The sequence below is a fragment of the Leptodactylus fuscus genome, chromosome 4 (genome assembly GCF_031893055.1).
Source record: "Leptodactylus fuscus isolate aLepFus1 chromosome 4, aLepFus1.hap2, whole genome shotgun sequence".
In the NCBI taxonomy this organism is placed as follows: Eukaryota; Metazoa; Chordata; class Amphibia; order Anura; family Leptodactylidae; genus Leptodactylus; species Leptodactylus fuscus.
Genome location: NC_134268.1, coordinates 26,384,267 through 26,400,641, shown reverse-complemented (window position 1 = coordinate 26,400,641; position 16,375 = coordinate 26,384,267). Strand labels below are relative to the sequence as shown.

The following is a 16,375-nucleotide window of genomic DNA, read 5'->3' as shown; positions in this document are numbered from 1 at the left end:
TTACATATCAGCCTATAAGATCAATGCGCCATTCAAGTCTCAGGGCATAAAAGCGCCAAAAAGAACAAAGTACCAGTAACTACGGTGTAACTAGAAGAACAAATAAGGACAGGAACAATGAGAGGAAGGAAAAAAGAGAACCACAAGAAGAGAACAAACAAAGAGGAGAGAGAACAGGGGTAACACAATAAAACAAAAGAAACAAAACAAAAGTACGGGTGACTGTAGTAGGATTATACTGAGTGGGAGCACATGGAAAATGAATGAGAATGGGCGGAGTCAACATAAAAGTGGGTGGAGCTAAATCTGCCATGGTGCGCTGAGCGCGCTGCACATTTTGTCCCTCTTTCAGTTCTTCAAAAATTGGTTGGTATGAAAATGTGTCTGCATTTTTAAAGGGTGACTCCAGCACACAGCTTTGGGCTCAGTAGTGGGGCAATGCCATGAAGATGGACACAGCAGTCCATCACATAACACTCCTTGTCTCCTTCCCACCAGGTAAAACGTGTTTTTATAAGCAGAGGCATGATGGGAAATGTAGTTTCACGTCTTCTATACTGACTACAACTCCCAGGATGCATCGCTTCCGTCCTAACCACGTGATAACGACGCGCAGGAGCGTCATGACGTTTAGGACGCGTGCTACGTCGACGTCACCCTGGACAGCTGCTGGGCAGAGTGGAGGAAGAGAAGTGCAGGGCTTCCCTCCTTGTGTATGCCGGGACCTGGCCTCGCATGCTGCCGCCTGATGGGCGCTGCACACCCGGTGCCGGGCACACGCTGACCTGGAGGCCGTCCAGTGCAGGTGCATTGTGGGTAACAGTGTTATTCTATAGGGGGCGCTCATTGTGTGCAGTGCTGGGGACATATGTCATGTGTGGTCACCTCTATAGGTGCTTGTTGTGTCGTCATAGAGCTCTGAGGACACAGATAAGTTCTTCATTGGTGTCAGCTGATTGTCTGGTCTTGGGAAAGCTGGGTGACCACAACCACTGCAGCTTCCTAGGAGTCCTTGCAGCATTAAAGGGGATGTCCAGGACACCTGGGGTGAGGGAAGGTGAAAAAACCCGAAAACACTCCCCTGTCTCTGGTGTCTCGGCGCAGTCTGGTCCTGCTGCAGGGTCTTCAGAGGCCTAAGGAAAGGACATGGGACGTCACAGGTGGCGGGTGCAGCTCGGTGCCTTTACTTAGGCCGCTGAGGCGGGGACCAACACCGAAACAAGACCCTGCCGCTGCAACAACAACAAAAAAAGACCAAAATGTTTTGTTTTGTTTTTTTGCTAGCTGTATGTGGCTTTCCACTCATACACTACAATGCCCAGCATGCCCGACGGGTTTGAGGGTTGCAAGATTTGCAGCTCAGGAATAATCACGACAGGTTGCAGCCATACGCAGTGACAGTGATCATGTGACACATCTGTGTGGCCCTAGTCTTCTACAGTCACATGATGAGCATGCACAAGGGGCCTGAAAAACGTCTGTTTTGCACCCAAGGGGCTGCGGTGATCACTGATCTCAGGCACTTTGTAGTGAAAATGGACAGAAATCGAGCATTGACTTATATTGTGACTCTGACAAGGGGCAGTCAAAATATCAGCAGTGCAAATAGCCCCAATGTAACTAGTGGTGTGATAGTCACTGTCATGTGAACTTAGGCTTCATGCACACACAACAGTCTGCAGGCTACTGCTCTCCCATGGGGCAGCGGATACTCCATACTGTTCTCATGATTATAGAGGGGAGTGTATGACAGAAAGCCAAGGGTCATCTGAGGACATTCTGATGTACAATGCTACCCTTCATACATGGCCTTATTCACACATCTGGTTTTTTCCATAAAGCAGTTTGTTTGTTTTTGGACTGCCCTCACATTTGTTGGGGTCTCCAGATTTATCATCCCTCTATCATATAACCCTATATATCACAGAGCTCAGCTACTCTCCTCTATCATATACCCCTATATATCACACAGCTCAGCTTCACCCCTCTATCATATAACCCTATATATCACAGAGCTCAGCTTCTCTCCTCTATCATATAACCCTATATATCACAGAGCTCAGCTTCTCTCCTCTATCATATAACCCTATATATCACAGAGCTCAGCTTCTCTCCTATCATATAACCTATATATCAGAGCTCAGCTTCTCTCCTCTATCATATAACCCTATATATCACAGAGCTCAGCTTCTCTCCCTCTATCACATAACCCTATATATCACAGAGCTCAGCTTCTCTCCTATCATATAACCTATATATCACAGAGCTCAGCTTCTCTCCTATCATATAACCTATATATCACAGAGCTCAGCTTCTCTCCTCTATCATATAACCCTATATATCACAGAGCTCAGCTACTCTCCTCTATCATATAACCCTATATATCACAGAGCTCAGCATCTCTCCTCTATCATATAACCCTATATATCACAGAGCTCAGCTTCTCTTCTATCATATAACCTATATATCACAGAGCTCAGCTTCTCTCCTATCATATAACCTATATATCACAGAGCTCAGCTTCTCTCCTATCATATAACCTATATATCACAGAGCTCAGCTACTCTCCTCTATCATATAACCTATATATCACAGAGCTCAGCTTCTCTCCTATCATATAACCTATATATCACAGAGCTCAGCTTCTCTCCTATCATATAACCTATATATCACAGAGCTCAGCTTCTCTCCTCTATCATATAACCCTATATATCACAGAGCTCAGCTTCTCTCCTATCATATAACCTATATATCACACAGCTCAGCTTCTCTCCTATCATATACCCTATATATCACACAGCTCAGCTTCTCTCCTATCATATAACCTATATATCACAGAGCTCAGCTTCTCTCCTCTATCCTATAACCCTATATATCACAGAGCTCAGCTTCTCTCCTCTATCATATAACCCTATATATCACACAGCTCAGCTTCTCTCCTCTATCCTATAACCCTATATATCACAGAGCTCAGCTTCTCTCCTCTATCATATAACCCTATATATCACACAGCTCAGCTTCTCTCCTATCATATAACCTATATATCACACAGCTCAGCTTCTCTCCTCTATCATATAACACAGTATATCACAGAGCTCAGCTTCTCTCCTCTATCATATAACCCTATATATCACAGAGCTCAGCTTCTATCATATAACCCTATATATCACAGAGCTCAGCTTCTCTCCTCTATCATATAACCCTATATATCACACAGCTCAGCTTCTCTCCTCTATCCTATAACCCTATATATCATAGAGCTCAGCTTCTCTCCTCTATCCTATAACCCTATATATCATAGAGCTCAGCTTCTCTCCTCTATCCTATAACCCTATATATCATAGAGCTCAGCTTCTCTCCTCTATCCTATAACCCTATATATCATAGAGCTCAGCTTCTCTCCTCTATCCTATAACCCTATATATCATAGAGCTCAGCTTCTCTCCTCTATCCTATAACCCTATATATCATAGAGCTCAGCTTCTCTCCTCTATCCTATAACCCTATATATCATAGAGCTCAGCTTCTCTCCTCTATCATATAACCCTATATATCAGTGTTGAACTTCTCTCCCTCCCTATCCTTGTAATAGTACATTATAACATCTGTCCGTGTGTGATCCTGCTGTACTATAGTGTGTACTTATGATGTGTATTCTCTTCTGTCTCAGTGACTGGTGTCCACCATCTGCTCAAACCCTTGAATGAAGCTTAAAGGAGCCGCGGCTCGTAGGTAGGTGTATTGGTCACGTGACCAGAGTGCGTGGTTGGGAGAACGCACATCTACTATAGGATGCAGTAACAGGACGTGTATTGTTAGTCTGCTGGGTACATCACTCGCCACACTAAGAACAATGCTTCATTATATGATGGGACATCACACGAGCCGTGCGATACATTGCTAATTAATCCAGTGGTCAGCAGATATATCACAGTGACTTATTATAAGATCTGGTGTCCTGGAATATAAAATGTTTACTTGTAATATGTAGAGAGGCACACAAGGCATATTTCACCCCAGTCCCTGGGCAGGAGGGAAGGACGGGCTCTACTTCGGCAAGCTTGACCAGTGGTTTCGTCCAAACCAAAACTGCTACTATTACACTGTGGGGTGTCTTTAGACCCCATGGTATAATAAGCAGAGGCGCAGGGGAGGGGAGATAAAACACAATAAATGTTACTCACCTCCCCTGGACCATGACCAGCCGCAATAGTAATGTATAGAATCTCCCATAAAATAGTGGGGGAAAAAAAGCTTTAAGAAAATATAATCCTATTAATATTATAAATGTGAAAGTTTGTGGGTTTGTGAGTTTGGATGTTCGGATGTTTGTTCCTCAATCACGGAAAAACCGCTCCACCGATTTGGCTGAAATTTTCCACAAACATTGTCACTACACCCGATTGCGCAATAGGCTACTTTTTATCACAATAGCACACATACGTTTGTGCCAGGACCCCCACAAAACCCAAACTCACACCACCATCTCTGCAATCTCACACACTTTGGACCATAGCAAGCCACAAAATTCATATTGCCCTCTACAGCCTCGCCCCTAACCCCACACAATCACATATACATATACTTTACCACTTTGCCCCTCACCTTAACGATACTCCAGGAGGCACTCTTTAACGCTCCAGAGCAGCCATGTTTGCCGACCCCCACCGCTCTGACAATCCGCGACACCGCCCACCCATGTCAATACCCCTAGGCGCTCTAATAAATGCAAAAAAAAAAGTTTACAAAAAGTATAAAAAATAAAATAAAAAGGATTAAAAATTCAAATCCCCCCCTTTCCCTAGAACACATATAAAAGTAGTTAAACACTGTGAAACACATACACATTAGGTATCTCCACGTCCGAAATCGCCCGCTCTACAAAGATATACAAATATTTTTCCTGTTCGGTAAACGCCGTAGCGGGAAAAATGGTCAAAAGTGCCAAACCGTCATTTTTTCACTGTTTTGATTCTGATAAAAAATTGAATAAAAAGTGATCAAAGCAATAACATTTCCCGAAAATGGTAGAACTACAAAGTACACCCGGTCCCGCAAAAAAAGACGCCCTATACATCCCCGTACACGCACGTATAAAAAAGTTACGGCTGTCAGAATATGGCGACTTTTCAAAAAAAAATTTAACACAGTTTGGGATGTTTTTAAGGGGTCAAAATGTAAATAAAACCATATAAATTTGGTATCCCCGGAGTCGTAACGAAACACAGAATACAGGGGACATGTCATTTTGGTTGCACAGTGAATGCTGTAAAACCAAAGCCCGTAAGAAAGTCGCAGAAATGCATTTTTTCTTCAAATCCACCCCATTCAGAATTTTTTCCCTGCTTCCCAGTACATTATATAGAATAATTAATGGTGGCATCATGAAGAAAAATTTGTCCCAGGAAAAATTAAGACCTCATATGGCTCTGAGAGTGGGGAAATAAAAAAGTTATGGGGTTTAGAAGGAGGGGAGTCAAAAACGAAAATCAAAAAATGCCATCGGCGGGAAAGGGTTAACTTCAAATACTTCTGTCCCAAAGTCACTATGTAAAGTTTCTCACAACACCGTATATATAGCAGCTCAAATACAAAGTAACTGCAACACAAAAGTCTCACGTATTCTCTGAATTACAGCAACAACAAGATACAAAGTTACATTTCATATCCCATCCCTTATACACAGTACAAAAACCTTACCCGCGCCTGTATATACCCACTGCTACAATCACCGCAGACCAAGTCGCGGGTACCAGCTAGTAAAAAATAAATAAAAGTTCTAAATTGCTCCTTTCCCTAGAATACATATAAAAGTAGAAAATGACTGTGAGGCACATACACATTAGGTCTCCCTGTGTCTACTGAATATAGGGGATCTGCAGTGCTCCTGTTCTGTCAGGAAGGGGTTAATAGGAGCACTGCAGATACCCTATATTCAGCCAGACTCAATTCCAAGTGGGGAAGAAAAAAACAGTCCTCAAACTCAGGGAAGGGGCAGACAGACAACCAAAACACCCCCTCCCCTTCCCCAGCACCTACTGCACCCAAAAACTCCGATCATTTTAATTTTTGAGACTTTACAATAGCTGCTGCATTTCCCCCAACCCCCCCCCCCCCCCCTCCTCGGCTTATACTCGAGTCAAATAAGTTTTCCCAGTCTTTTGTGGTAAAATTAGGGGCCTCGGATTATATTCGGGTCGGCTTATACTCGAGTATATACAGTACTTGTCATTAACAGCAATTAACCCCATCATGTACCTCCCATTAATCCCTGTGTGCCTGAAATAAAAAGTTTACTGATCTGTGAGGCCTTGAGGTACTAGTAAGGCTCTCCGTGTCTCTCCTATATTAGTAACCCTTATGTGAGACACAGAGGGGTTAATGTGAGGTACCTGATAGGATTAATTGCTATTAATGTCAGGCACATGGAGTTACTAAATAGTAAGCATGCCTCCGCTATGGTGGTGACACTGTGGCTATGGCTGAGTCCAGTGTGACACCCATTAATTTTAGCTACGTTTCATTATATTAATTTTTTAACTAAAGGTGTGTGTTTGCACAAAAACGCAGACAATTTTCCAATAAAAAAAATCCATGCATTGTATCTGGAAATGTCCTGCCTTATGTCCTCAACTGGCTGATGTATTTCCTTGCCCCATACACACATGTATTATTTATGTCTGGAGATTTCCTGATGTACGCCATAAAGAAACCTACCGAATGAGATGTTGTGGAGCCTGTGCAGAATGTATGGCCCGTATTATACCTGCTTGTCCCAGACTGAATCTGGTTTGGAGACCTAGAATCGTTGTCTCGCAGTGATGGATAGCGCTCGGATTTCCTGCAGCTCTCCTGTGCTGATCTGTAGGTGACTTGGTTTGGGATGATACATTCAGCTCTTGTATAGACCAGATTTTTCAACCCTGTACAAGGAGCCTTATAAGAACAGTCTTAGTAGCTTACTCCTCGTTCACATCTACCTTGATATTCTGTCCAGGGGAGTCCGCACCAAATGCAATTGCATGCGCTGTGCAGTAAAAGTGCACGGACCCCATAGAGTATAATGGGGTCCATGTGCTTGCCATGCGCTGCCCACACGAATCATTCGGACAGGAAAGTAGATAGTGAACTACTTTCCTGTCTGTATGATCTCTGCAGAGATCTGGCGACAAACGCACAGACCCCATTATAGTCTATGGGGTCCGTGTGCTTTCACTGCACCAACGCTTGCAATTGCGTTTGCGGACTCCCCTGGACAGAATACCGAACGCAGATGTGAACGAGGGGTAAACTCACTGCACAGGAGACCACCCAGGAGTTCCCTTACATTATACCACTTTAGTCCATACAACCACTTCTTTATAGGGTTAGTTCACATCTGGGCCGAAGTCCCGGGCAGGAATCAGTGGAGAGAGAAGTCCTGCATGGAGGATTTTTCTCTGCTGCTTTTAGGGGGTCCTCCGGTGCCTGCGGATAACTACTGTTTTAGCGGACCTGAATGATAGCGTGCCCAGCACAGATGTGACCTAGCCTTACCCAGCTGTTTCACCTCTTGTCCTTTTTCTGCACAGAATCAGTCTCCTTCCCCCTCTGATGGCTTCTGGCTTATGCCAGTCCCCTGCAGAGGTTTTGCTCCTTCTCCAGCAAGTAGGGTGGAAAACGATCTCTACTGGCTGCTGTACATAGGATGACTATGCAAAGACCTGGCTGCGGGGGGCGTAACTGAGCATAAATGTCCGCCAGCACTCAGTAGGTGGATGTACACGTTGCTATACACTATGACCACATGGTGGCACCATATGATGTAAGATAATGCCAGAACTCTTCAGGGATCGTTTTGAGCAGCCTATAAATGGAGACGGTTACTGCTTATGATCTGTACAATGAGTCTGATATTTACTGGGGACGGTTTATATTCTACATAATCTAACCTTGCACCTTTGACTTGCAGGTGAAACGCTCTCAGGATGGCTGTCACTCAGTTCCGCCTCTTTAAGATTTGCACTTGCCTTGCTTCCATTCTCACCTTTCTCAAGAGATTGATATGCAGGTATTGCTGAGGACTCTGCTTTCGAGCCTTGACATTAATGGGTGACTCTTCTACTTCTTCAAGATCTCCTCTTGCTATTGCTGAATAGAATTTATTTTCTTTTTTTAAAGGAGGTGAAACCTTTCCATTTAATGACAACTGTGAAATGTATAGTGTATTGTCGTAAGGAGTCTCCTTCACGTCCTCTGACACAATGAAAGCTGCCAATCATACACAGATATTACTGCTGTTCGTTTCGGCACCAATATCCTTCCACTGTCAGAAGGGAGGGCCTTGCTGCTTAGCGTCACTGCTAGACTCTTAGGAACATAACCCTGACAGTACAAGACTAGTAAAGATTACTGTGGTGGGTGGGTTGCTGTTATATGTTCCTCCCAATCCAGCCATGACACTGAGCAGTACAGTCGGCTCTTCTGACAGTGGAGAGATATCAGTGCTGAAACTAAAGGCACCGGGAAAGCAAAATACGGACAGTGCCATAGGACGTGAAAGGTCTTTACTGTTAAACCGTCTTGCTTATGACAAATGCAGCTTTGCTCTGATATTTTTTTTTTTCTCCCCTCCTTTGCTGCTGTACTGTCTAATTGCTTTACATAGCCGTCTGTCCTGCTGCTCCCGGAATAGATCAGACAACATCCAGCTCTCTTCTTCTTCTTCAGCTCTCTGCCCTTCCCTTTTCTAAGTGTTGGTGAGGGGGCTGGAGAGGGTAGAAAAAGTAGTTGATTTTTTTTCTAAAATGGACGGCCACTTCTGAAAATGACAGCATACTTTGATGACAGAATTCATCTAACGCTGTTTTCTAATAAGTTACGCTAGCCCGATCAACTTTATTAAAAAAATTATTTTTTTAATATATATTTAATCTATTTTTTTGTCTTGTAGGTCTGGACGTGGTAGAAAGTTAAGTGGGGATCAGATAACTTTGCCAACAACTGTAGACTACTCCTCCGTCCCTAAGCAGGTCGGTCACCTCTCCCCAGGTCTCTACTGTATTCGCCGCCTCTTATTTATTGAAATCATTGAACGGCTTGGAATATATGAATTCAATTTACCGTTTTATTCCCTCAAAATTGGAACAAAACTAGATATTTTCTATAATGTACACAGTCCAGTCCCATTAATGTGACCACCTATCAAAATCCAGAATAACCACCTTTGGCAGAGCGGACCGCTGCGAGACGTGCAGGAGGAGAGGGGATGTTGTAATGATGTCACTGGGATGTTGAGCCATGCCGACTCCAGTGCCGTGGCCAGCTGCGCTAGGTTACGCGGTTGAGTATCCATGGCGCGAACAACCAGGGTGGACCCACAGATTCTCGATTGGGTTCAAGTCTGGGGAATTTGCTGGACAAGGGAGTACGGTAAACTCATCCTGGTGCTCCTCAAACCACGCACGTACACTGCGAGCTTTATGACGCGTCACATTGTCCTGCTGGTAGATGCCATCATCCTGAGGAAATACAATTCACATGTAGGGGTGAACATGGTCCACAAGGATAGATCCATACTTGTGTTGGTCCATCGTGCCTTCCATAATGATGAGTGCACCCAGATGGCTGATGACACGTGCCTTCTGCCATTGGTTATTTAACGTTGACGTCACAAGTAGGCGCTGGTCACATTAATATGACTGGACTGTGTATAACTTGAGCCATCATTCAGTGAAATCCCTTGTGACAATGACAGACCTTTGTCCTGCACTTTTCTCATGAAGACACACAGTGCAGGGAGCGCTACAAGGGCAGTTGTTTGTATACGGAGCAAATTTACCTGTCAGTATATTTTTGGCATGTGGAAAGAAGCCGGAGTACCCGGTGGAACCCGCACAGACTCGGGGAGAACATACAAACTCCATGCGGATGTCGCCCTTGGTCAGATACGAACCCATGAGTAAAGCAACACTGCTAACCACTGAGCCACCTTATTGACCAGGACCAGACTTTTCGGGTGTGGAGTCATTAGACCAAAGCGCCAACTTGGACCCCTCTATTTATCCACCGCCTTACTCTGACTCCTTCATAAATGGCCGACGGCTGTGGTCACATAAAACTCCTTCCGTTCAGTACAAAGCTATTGATTGATTCCCATGGAAGTAAATATGTAACAAACTAAACATCTAATTATTATATAATACAATTAAAGATAATCAATTTTATTTTGGAAGTCGGAATTAGTAAGAATTTATTTGACGCCACTCAAATTAGATTCCCCCCCTCCCCCCATCACATGGCCAGGACTTCTATCCTCTAATGGTGGAAGCCATGACTCCCTATACAGTTTAATATGTCACGTGTTAGACTGTTGTGTAATATTTTGGCACTTGCTCACACTTGTACATCTCTTAGGTGGAGGAGTGGAGCTCTTGGGACGATGAGGTCCCCACAAGTGTGAAGATTGAAGGTGGAAATGGGACTCTGTCTACACAAAACTCGGTGGAGCCAGAAGAACCCGACTACTTCAAAGACATGGCGCCGACCATCAGGAAGACGCAGAAGGTCAGTCCATGCACTGGAGTCTGGTCCATTGTGTGGGGTGTAATCTCTCCCATTTCTTTATCACGTCTTCCATAGCTTTGTCCATCTATAGAGGACCTGTCACTCGATTCTAGTTCTTAGCATCTGTTAAGAGCACAGTTGGAATTTTCTCTAGTCATGACTTATCAATGGATATATACAGTGGCGTAACTAGGAATGGTGGGGCCCCGTGGCAAACTTTTGACATGGCCCCCCCAACCGACGACCTCGACCGACCCCCCCCCCCCCTCCTCCGCACTCTATTATGTCTCTTAGTAAGCCCTGCACACAGTATTATGTCCCGTAGTGTCCCCTGCACACAGTATTATGCCCCATAGTGGCCCCTGCACACAGTATTATGCCCCATAGTGGCCCCTGCACACAGTATTATGTCCCGTAGTGTCCCCTGCACACAGTATTATGTCCCATAGTGGCCCCTGCACACAGTATTATGCCCCATAGTGGCCCCTGCACACAGTATTATGCCCCATAGTGGCCCCTGCACACAGTATTATGTCCCGTAGTGTCCCCTGCACACAGTATTATGCCCCATAGTGGCCCTGCACACAGTATTATGTCCCATAGTGGCCCCTGCACACAGTATTATGCCCCATAGTGGCCCTGCACACAGTATTATGTCCCATAGTGGCCCCTGCACACAGTATTATGCCCCATAGTGACCCCTGCACACAGTATTATGCCCCATAGTGGCCCCTGCACACAGTATTATGCCCCATAGTGGCCCCTGCACACAGTATTATGCCCCATAGTGGCCCCTGCACACAGTATTATGCCCCATAGTGGCCCCTGCACACAGTATTATGCCCCATAGTGGCCCCTGCACACAGTATTATCCCCCATAGTGGCTTCTACACACAGTATTATGCCCCATAGTGGCCCCTGCACACAGTATTATGCCCCATAGTGGCTCCTGCACACAGTATAATCCCCCATAGTGGCCCCTGCACACAGTATTATCCCCCATAGTGGCCCCTGCACACAGTATTATCCCCCATAGTGGCCCCTGCACACAGTATTATGCCCCACTGTGGACACCCATAAACAATTATTATACTCTGAGGTCTTTTCAGACCCCAGAGTATAATAATCAGAGACCTGGGGGAATAAAAACATAAAAAATTACTGTTTCTTACCCGTCCCCGGCTCCTACGCTGTGTTCTCCGCTGCCGTCCTTTTGTAATGACGGCGGACTTCACATGACCCGGGACGCAGGCCGGGTTCATGTGACGTCAGAAAGGAGGCCTGGCAGGATCGTGGAGAGGTAAGTAACACTGTTTGTTACGTTCCCTTACCTCTCCCGGGCCTCCGATCATTATACTCGGGGGTCTGCAAAGACCCCCAAGTATAATGATGGTATTTGTGGGGCTGCGGCGTCACTTGCCGATCCCGGCCCAGCCAGGATCGGCAAGTGAATAGGACCTGTAACGGCCTATTAAAAAAAAAAAAAAAAAAAGCGGCTGTCACCGGGCCCCCTAATGGCCCTGTGGCAGCTGCCTCTATGGCAGTTACGCCCCTGGATATATAGATGTAGTCAAGTAGACCGTCATGGCATACGTATTATAGTATTCTCAGGAGTCTTTATGGTACTGTATTGGTCTTTTTTGCAGTTCCGTTATTCTGCCACCAGATGGCAGTGTATACCAAGTGTCCTGCCGGTTGTACTTGCGCGCAGAACTAATGAACATATTTGCCACGTTCTGTCTCTTTGCTTTCCGCCGGCTGTAGTTTTTGATCTCTTCTCCCTTTGTTGCTTTTGTCTGCAGATCATTGTCAAGAAAAGAGAGCCAATCAATTACAGCGTCCCAGATGGCAGCCTCGGGTTTTCTTCCAGACTGGCAGCTACACAGGATATTCCTTTTGTTCAGTCTGTGAGTATTTGATGAGCTCTGATGTTATACATCACACTGGTGCTCACAGATACCAATATATATTTATTATTTTTGGTTTAGCATTGCTTTGCAACTTCAGGTTTTTATCATATTCATGTTTATTCCTAATCTGCCCACTGTAGCCACATGACTATGGGTTGCAGTGCTGCCCCTTGCCCGTCCACCATTGCTTTGGCAGTAGCTAGCTTTCCTAGTCACCTGATGGGATGTCCTATTCTATCACTAGCAAGGAGCAGTATACAGAAGAGGACACGGTGTATATAACTCTCATGTACATTTTCAGGTGGAATTGGGCGATTTAGAAACCTGGCAAGAAAATTCAAATGCTTGGGAGGAAGAGGAAGATGCTGCCTGGCAGGCCGAAGAGGTCCTAAGGTAATAATAGTCATGTCACTTCTGGGAACTCCCCTCCATACCCTACAAACTCCTACCTGTACATCCTTGCAAGACTAAGCCGCTTCCGGTAGAAAAATAAACTTGACAGAAGAACTTGTTGGCCATGTTGTTTGTGTTAGTCAATGACAATGGCTGTAGACCTAGGGGGCCTTTTGGTGTCTTACTGCTAATGTCCTCTGCTCTCCTATGACATATAAGAGCAACAGACTGCAGTAACAGTAATGTGACGGGTCCTCTAGCACTGGAGATGGGACCCTCCCCCATCAATGATTTTCTAAACAAGTCAACCCCTTTAACTGTATAGCAGCGCGGTCACCTGCTCGCCGTGCGCCATCTTACTCCTACACCGGTTCTTAATGCTGGAATGTGATTTAATATGAAGATGATGATGATGGACTTGTTCTACAGGTGGTTCTGTTAATCTGGGTCACTGGGTGTTTCCTGATGACGATGTGGACAGCTCTTTTCAGGTTTGGGCTATTGGTGCTCAGTTTCCAGAGAATTGCCCCTGCCTATATGTAGCAGAGGGGATTAGATACAGCGACCAGTTAAAATTCTGTTAAAGGGAGTCTATCACTTCCCCTCCCCCCAAGCAGATTGCTCTGTCACCTCCATGTTGCACAGGACATTGCACTAATACACAATATGCCTGTGTTATATAGGTTGCTTTGTAGATTTGCAGGAAAACAAGGTTGAAGTCTTATGTAAATGAGGCAGTTGGTGCACTGGGGGCGGGGCTTCTGCTATTGGTGATGTCATAGTAATGGGAGCATCATGGGGCGGTGCTGACAGAGATAGTAGGGGTCTGATCCCACCCTCAAGAGATAAAGGCCCCGCCCCCAGTGCACCAACTGCCTCATTTGCATAAGACGTCAAACTTGTTTATCTCTGATTCTATAAACGTGACCTAAATTACAATGATACACATCATACCTCGCTGACGAGTCTGTCACATGGTGGTGACGGCTGTTTGGGGAGTTGCCGAGTTCCTTCCTATATTCTACTCCAGTCACATCCAGATCCTTTATTCATTATGACGTCCTATTACTTCTCAGGGGTTCTGCCTATTCAGTCTCCATGCGACCACTTATTACAAAGCTTGATCTGCTGCGGTGCATTATGGGAGATGGAGTGGGTATAGAATACTAGATTCTCCAGCTGGATGTGACTCCTTATTTTACAGGGTCAGACTTCTATTACCTGGTGGGTATCACATGTGGAGTAGAACAGAGCAAATGCTTTATTTTAAGAGCGCACCAAAACATATGGTGAAACTTGTGCAGATGGAGTCGGGATCATGTAAGGACAGCGGACTGCCCTGTATGTCTAACACGGGAGCATATAGGATATCGTACGCTACCTGTCCTTAATCTGTCTGAAGGAATTACTTGGGTTTACCTAAACATCAAGGTGATTGATCCGCTAAGGCCCAGAGCTATACATAAGATGCCTAGTTAAAGGTTATTAAAGGCATGAACGTGGCTCCTGATATTTATATACTCCAGAAAAGAGTGTGTACATCTTGGAAGGATATTGCACATAGTATAAGTAACACAGTGCACACGTCAGACTATGGTGGTATTGGATAAACCATGCCATGTGTAGTACAATCAGTCTGACGGGGCTGGATACGATTTTTCTTATTTGTGAACCATCTTTATCTCACCCCAGACTCAGCTGATCTGTGTTTGTCTTCATCTGTTCTATGTCCTTTTTTAAGTTTTACATAAAGGTGAAGTCCTCTTGTACAATCTATCCTGCTTCGTAAGGCCCCATTCACATCTGTGTTCGGGGACCCCCGGAAACCTATACACATTAAAAAGCGGTTACCTAAGGAAATCTGCAGACCCCATAGACTATAATGAGGTGCATGTGGTTACCACACGAAACACGCGGAGAGAAGAGTGCTGTGGGGTCGTCTGTTCTGGACATAGACCCCATAGATATTGTATATCTTGTGTATGTAACAGGAGATGTTGTTGCCTTCCCTGCGCTCCGGTAACCTCTGTCTGTACTTTCTACGTAATCCATGATTAAGATGGACAAGACACTCTGAAAAATGGACTGAAATGGGAACCGCTTTATTATATGGCCCCCGCTCAGATCTGTAAAAACTAGTTCTCTACCCCTTTCTACTAATAGTGGGTGGGGCTTACCTAAGGGGTGTGGCTTAAAGGGGCCGCTCTCAGGAAGTAACCTCATGTCTGTCGGTCATATGGCTATGCTCCTATTAAAAGGAATGGGACTGAGCTGCAGCATGGCCGGCCGTAGGAGCAACGGACATGATGTCACTTCCTGAGAAGAAAGCGGCCATGTTTTCGAGGTCTTGCACAACCCCTTTAACAATATTGGACTTCTAGTAGGGGGGTGGGGAGGATTCCGGCATTGGAGTGTGTGGAGAAGGGACAATGGCCGAGCTCTTGACACACAGAAGACTTCTCTAGCCATGGCTCACTTTAGGTTACACAAGCGAGAGGAGGAGACTTAGAAATGGGATTATTTTTGTGTCTTTCTATGTCTTACGTTCCTTTACGTTGCACTTTTTGTTCTTCAATTAGACAACAGAAAATAGCCGAAAGAGAGAAGCGAACGGCGGAGCAACAGCGAAAGAAGATGGAGAAGGAGGTGCAGCGGCAGATGAAGAAGGAACAGAGCAAAATCGGAGTGAAATTGTCCTAACAGCCGGCCGTGGATGAGGGTGCAGCGGGCGCCGCTTATCACACAAACACTTCTCTGCTTTTTACAATTCGGATAATGGAAACGCTCACAGCACACGTCACTGGGAATTATGGGAACTCCGACCCCCCCCCCTGGTATCGCCTTTCTAAGACTATGGATTACGGTACCAGATGATTTATTGCCTCCTCAGACTAGCGCATGGAACTTGTACTATTAAAGATTAAGAAAATAAAAGGTGTAAATAATTCTTGGTGGGATCGACGGCTCCGTCATATTGTGTGATAAGTCAAATTATTAAAAGGTTTTAAAGAAGTTCCCCTCATGTGATTCTTCTTACTGAAGTTTATCTGTAACGCGTACCCACTATGCAAACCAGGGACCCGTCTGTTGTGGGGTCCTTGCCCGTCACCAGGACAGAGGGGTATTGGCTGGCTCAGGGTATGTTCACACTGAGGATTTTTTTTTTTTTGTTTTCTTGAAATATTCTTAAAGGTAAAGCCCCATTTTTTTTTGCAGTTTTTGAGCCAAAGCCAGGAGTGGATTGAGCAGAAGGTAGAAGTATAAGAACTTCCTAAATATTTCCCGTTACTCTTGTAGCCATTCTTGGCTTTGGCTCAAAAAACCGCAACAAAATCTGCAACAAAAAAAAGCTGTTTCCACAATGTGAGGCCTCAGCCTAAAAAAAATATTGCAAAAACCTCGGATTCATTTCAATGGGCGTTTCAGTCAGCATCCGCCAGGATTGTAATGAACGGGAGGCAAATCTCAGGTGGAATTTGGTGCTGATTTGGAGTAGGAATCTGCCTCAAGGCCAAGCACCCATGTTT

The 16,375-nt window shown here is 45.1% G+C and overlaps 1 protein-coding gene across 5 annotated transcripts; it reads left to right on the top strand.

Moving 5' to 3' along the window:
• Positions 1-651: 651 nt before the first annotated feature.
• On the top strand, positions 652-15,860 carry EBAG9 (estrogen receptor binding site associated antigen 9). Of its 5 annotated transcripts, none has more exons than XM_075270139.1 (8): positions 652-805; positions 3,671-3,732; positions 7,952-8,050; positions 8,933-9,011; positions 10,396-10,545; positions 12,348-12,452; positions 12,757-12,848; positions 15,428-15,860. In XM_075270139.1, exons 3-8 carry the CDS (start codon positions 7,968-7,970, stop codon positions 15,546-15,548), a joined length of 630 nt encoding a protein of 209 aa, XP_075126240.1. In that variant the 5' UTR covers positions 652-805; positions 3,671-3,732; positions 7,952-7,967; the 3' UTR covers positions 15,549-15,860. The 5 variants fall into 5 exon arrangements, with proteins under 5 accessions (XP_075126240.1, XP_075126241.1, XP_075126243.1 ...); XM_075270140.1 differs by having other exon boundaries at positions 652-812; XM_075270142.1 differs by lacking the exon at positions 7,952-8,050.
• Positions 15,861-16,375: the final 515 nt, after the last annotated feature.

Excerpts from the sequence above, each read along its gene's own strand:
- EBAG9 (XM_075270139.1), top strand. The coding sequence starts at position 7,968 with ATGGCTGTCACTCAGTTCCGCCTCTTTAAGATTTGCACTTGCCTTGCT. Across the intron at positions 10,546-12,347 it reads CCATCAGGAAGACGCAGAAG|ATCATTGTCAAGAAAAGAGA; the intron begins GTCAGTCCATGC and ends TTTTGTCTGCAG. Across the intron at positions 12,849-15,427 it reads CAGGCCGAAGAGGTCCTAAG|ACAACAGAAAATAGCCGAAA; the intron begins GTAATAATAGTC and ends TTCTTCAATTAG.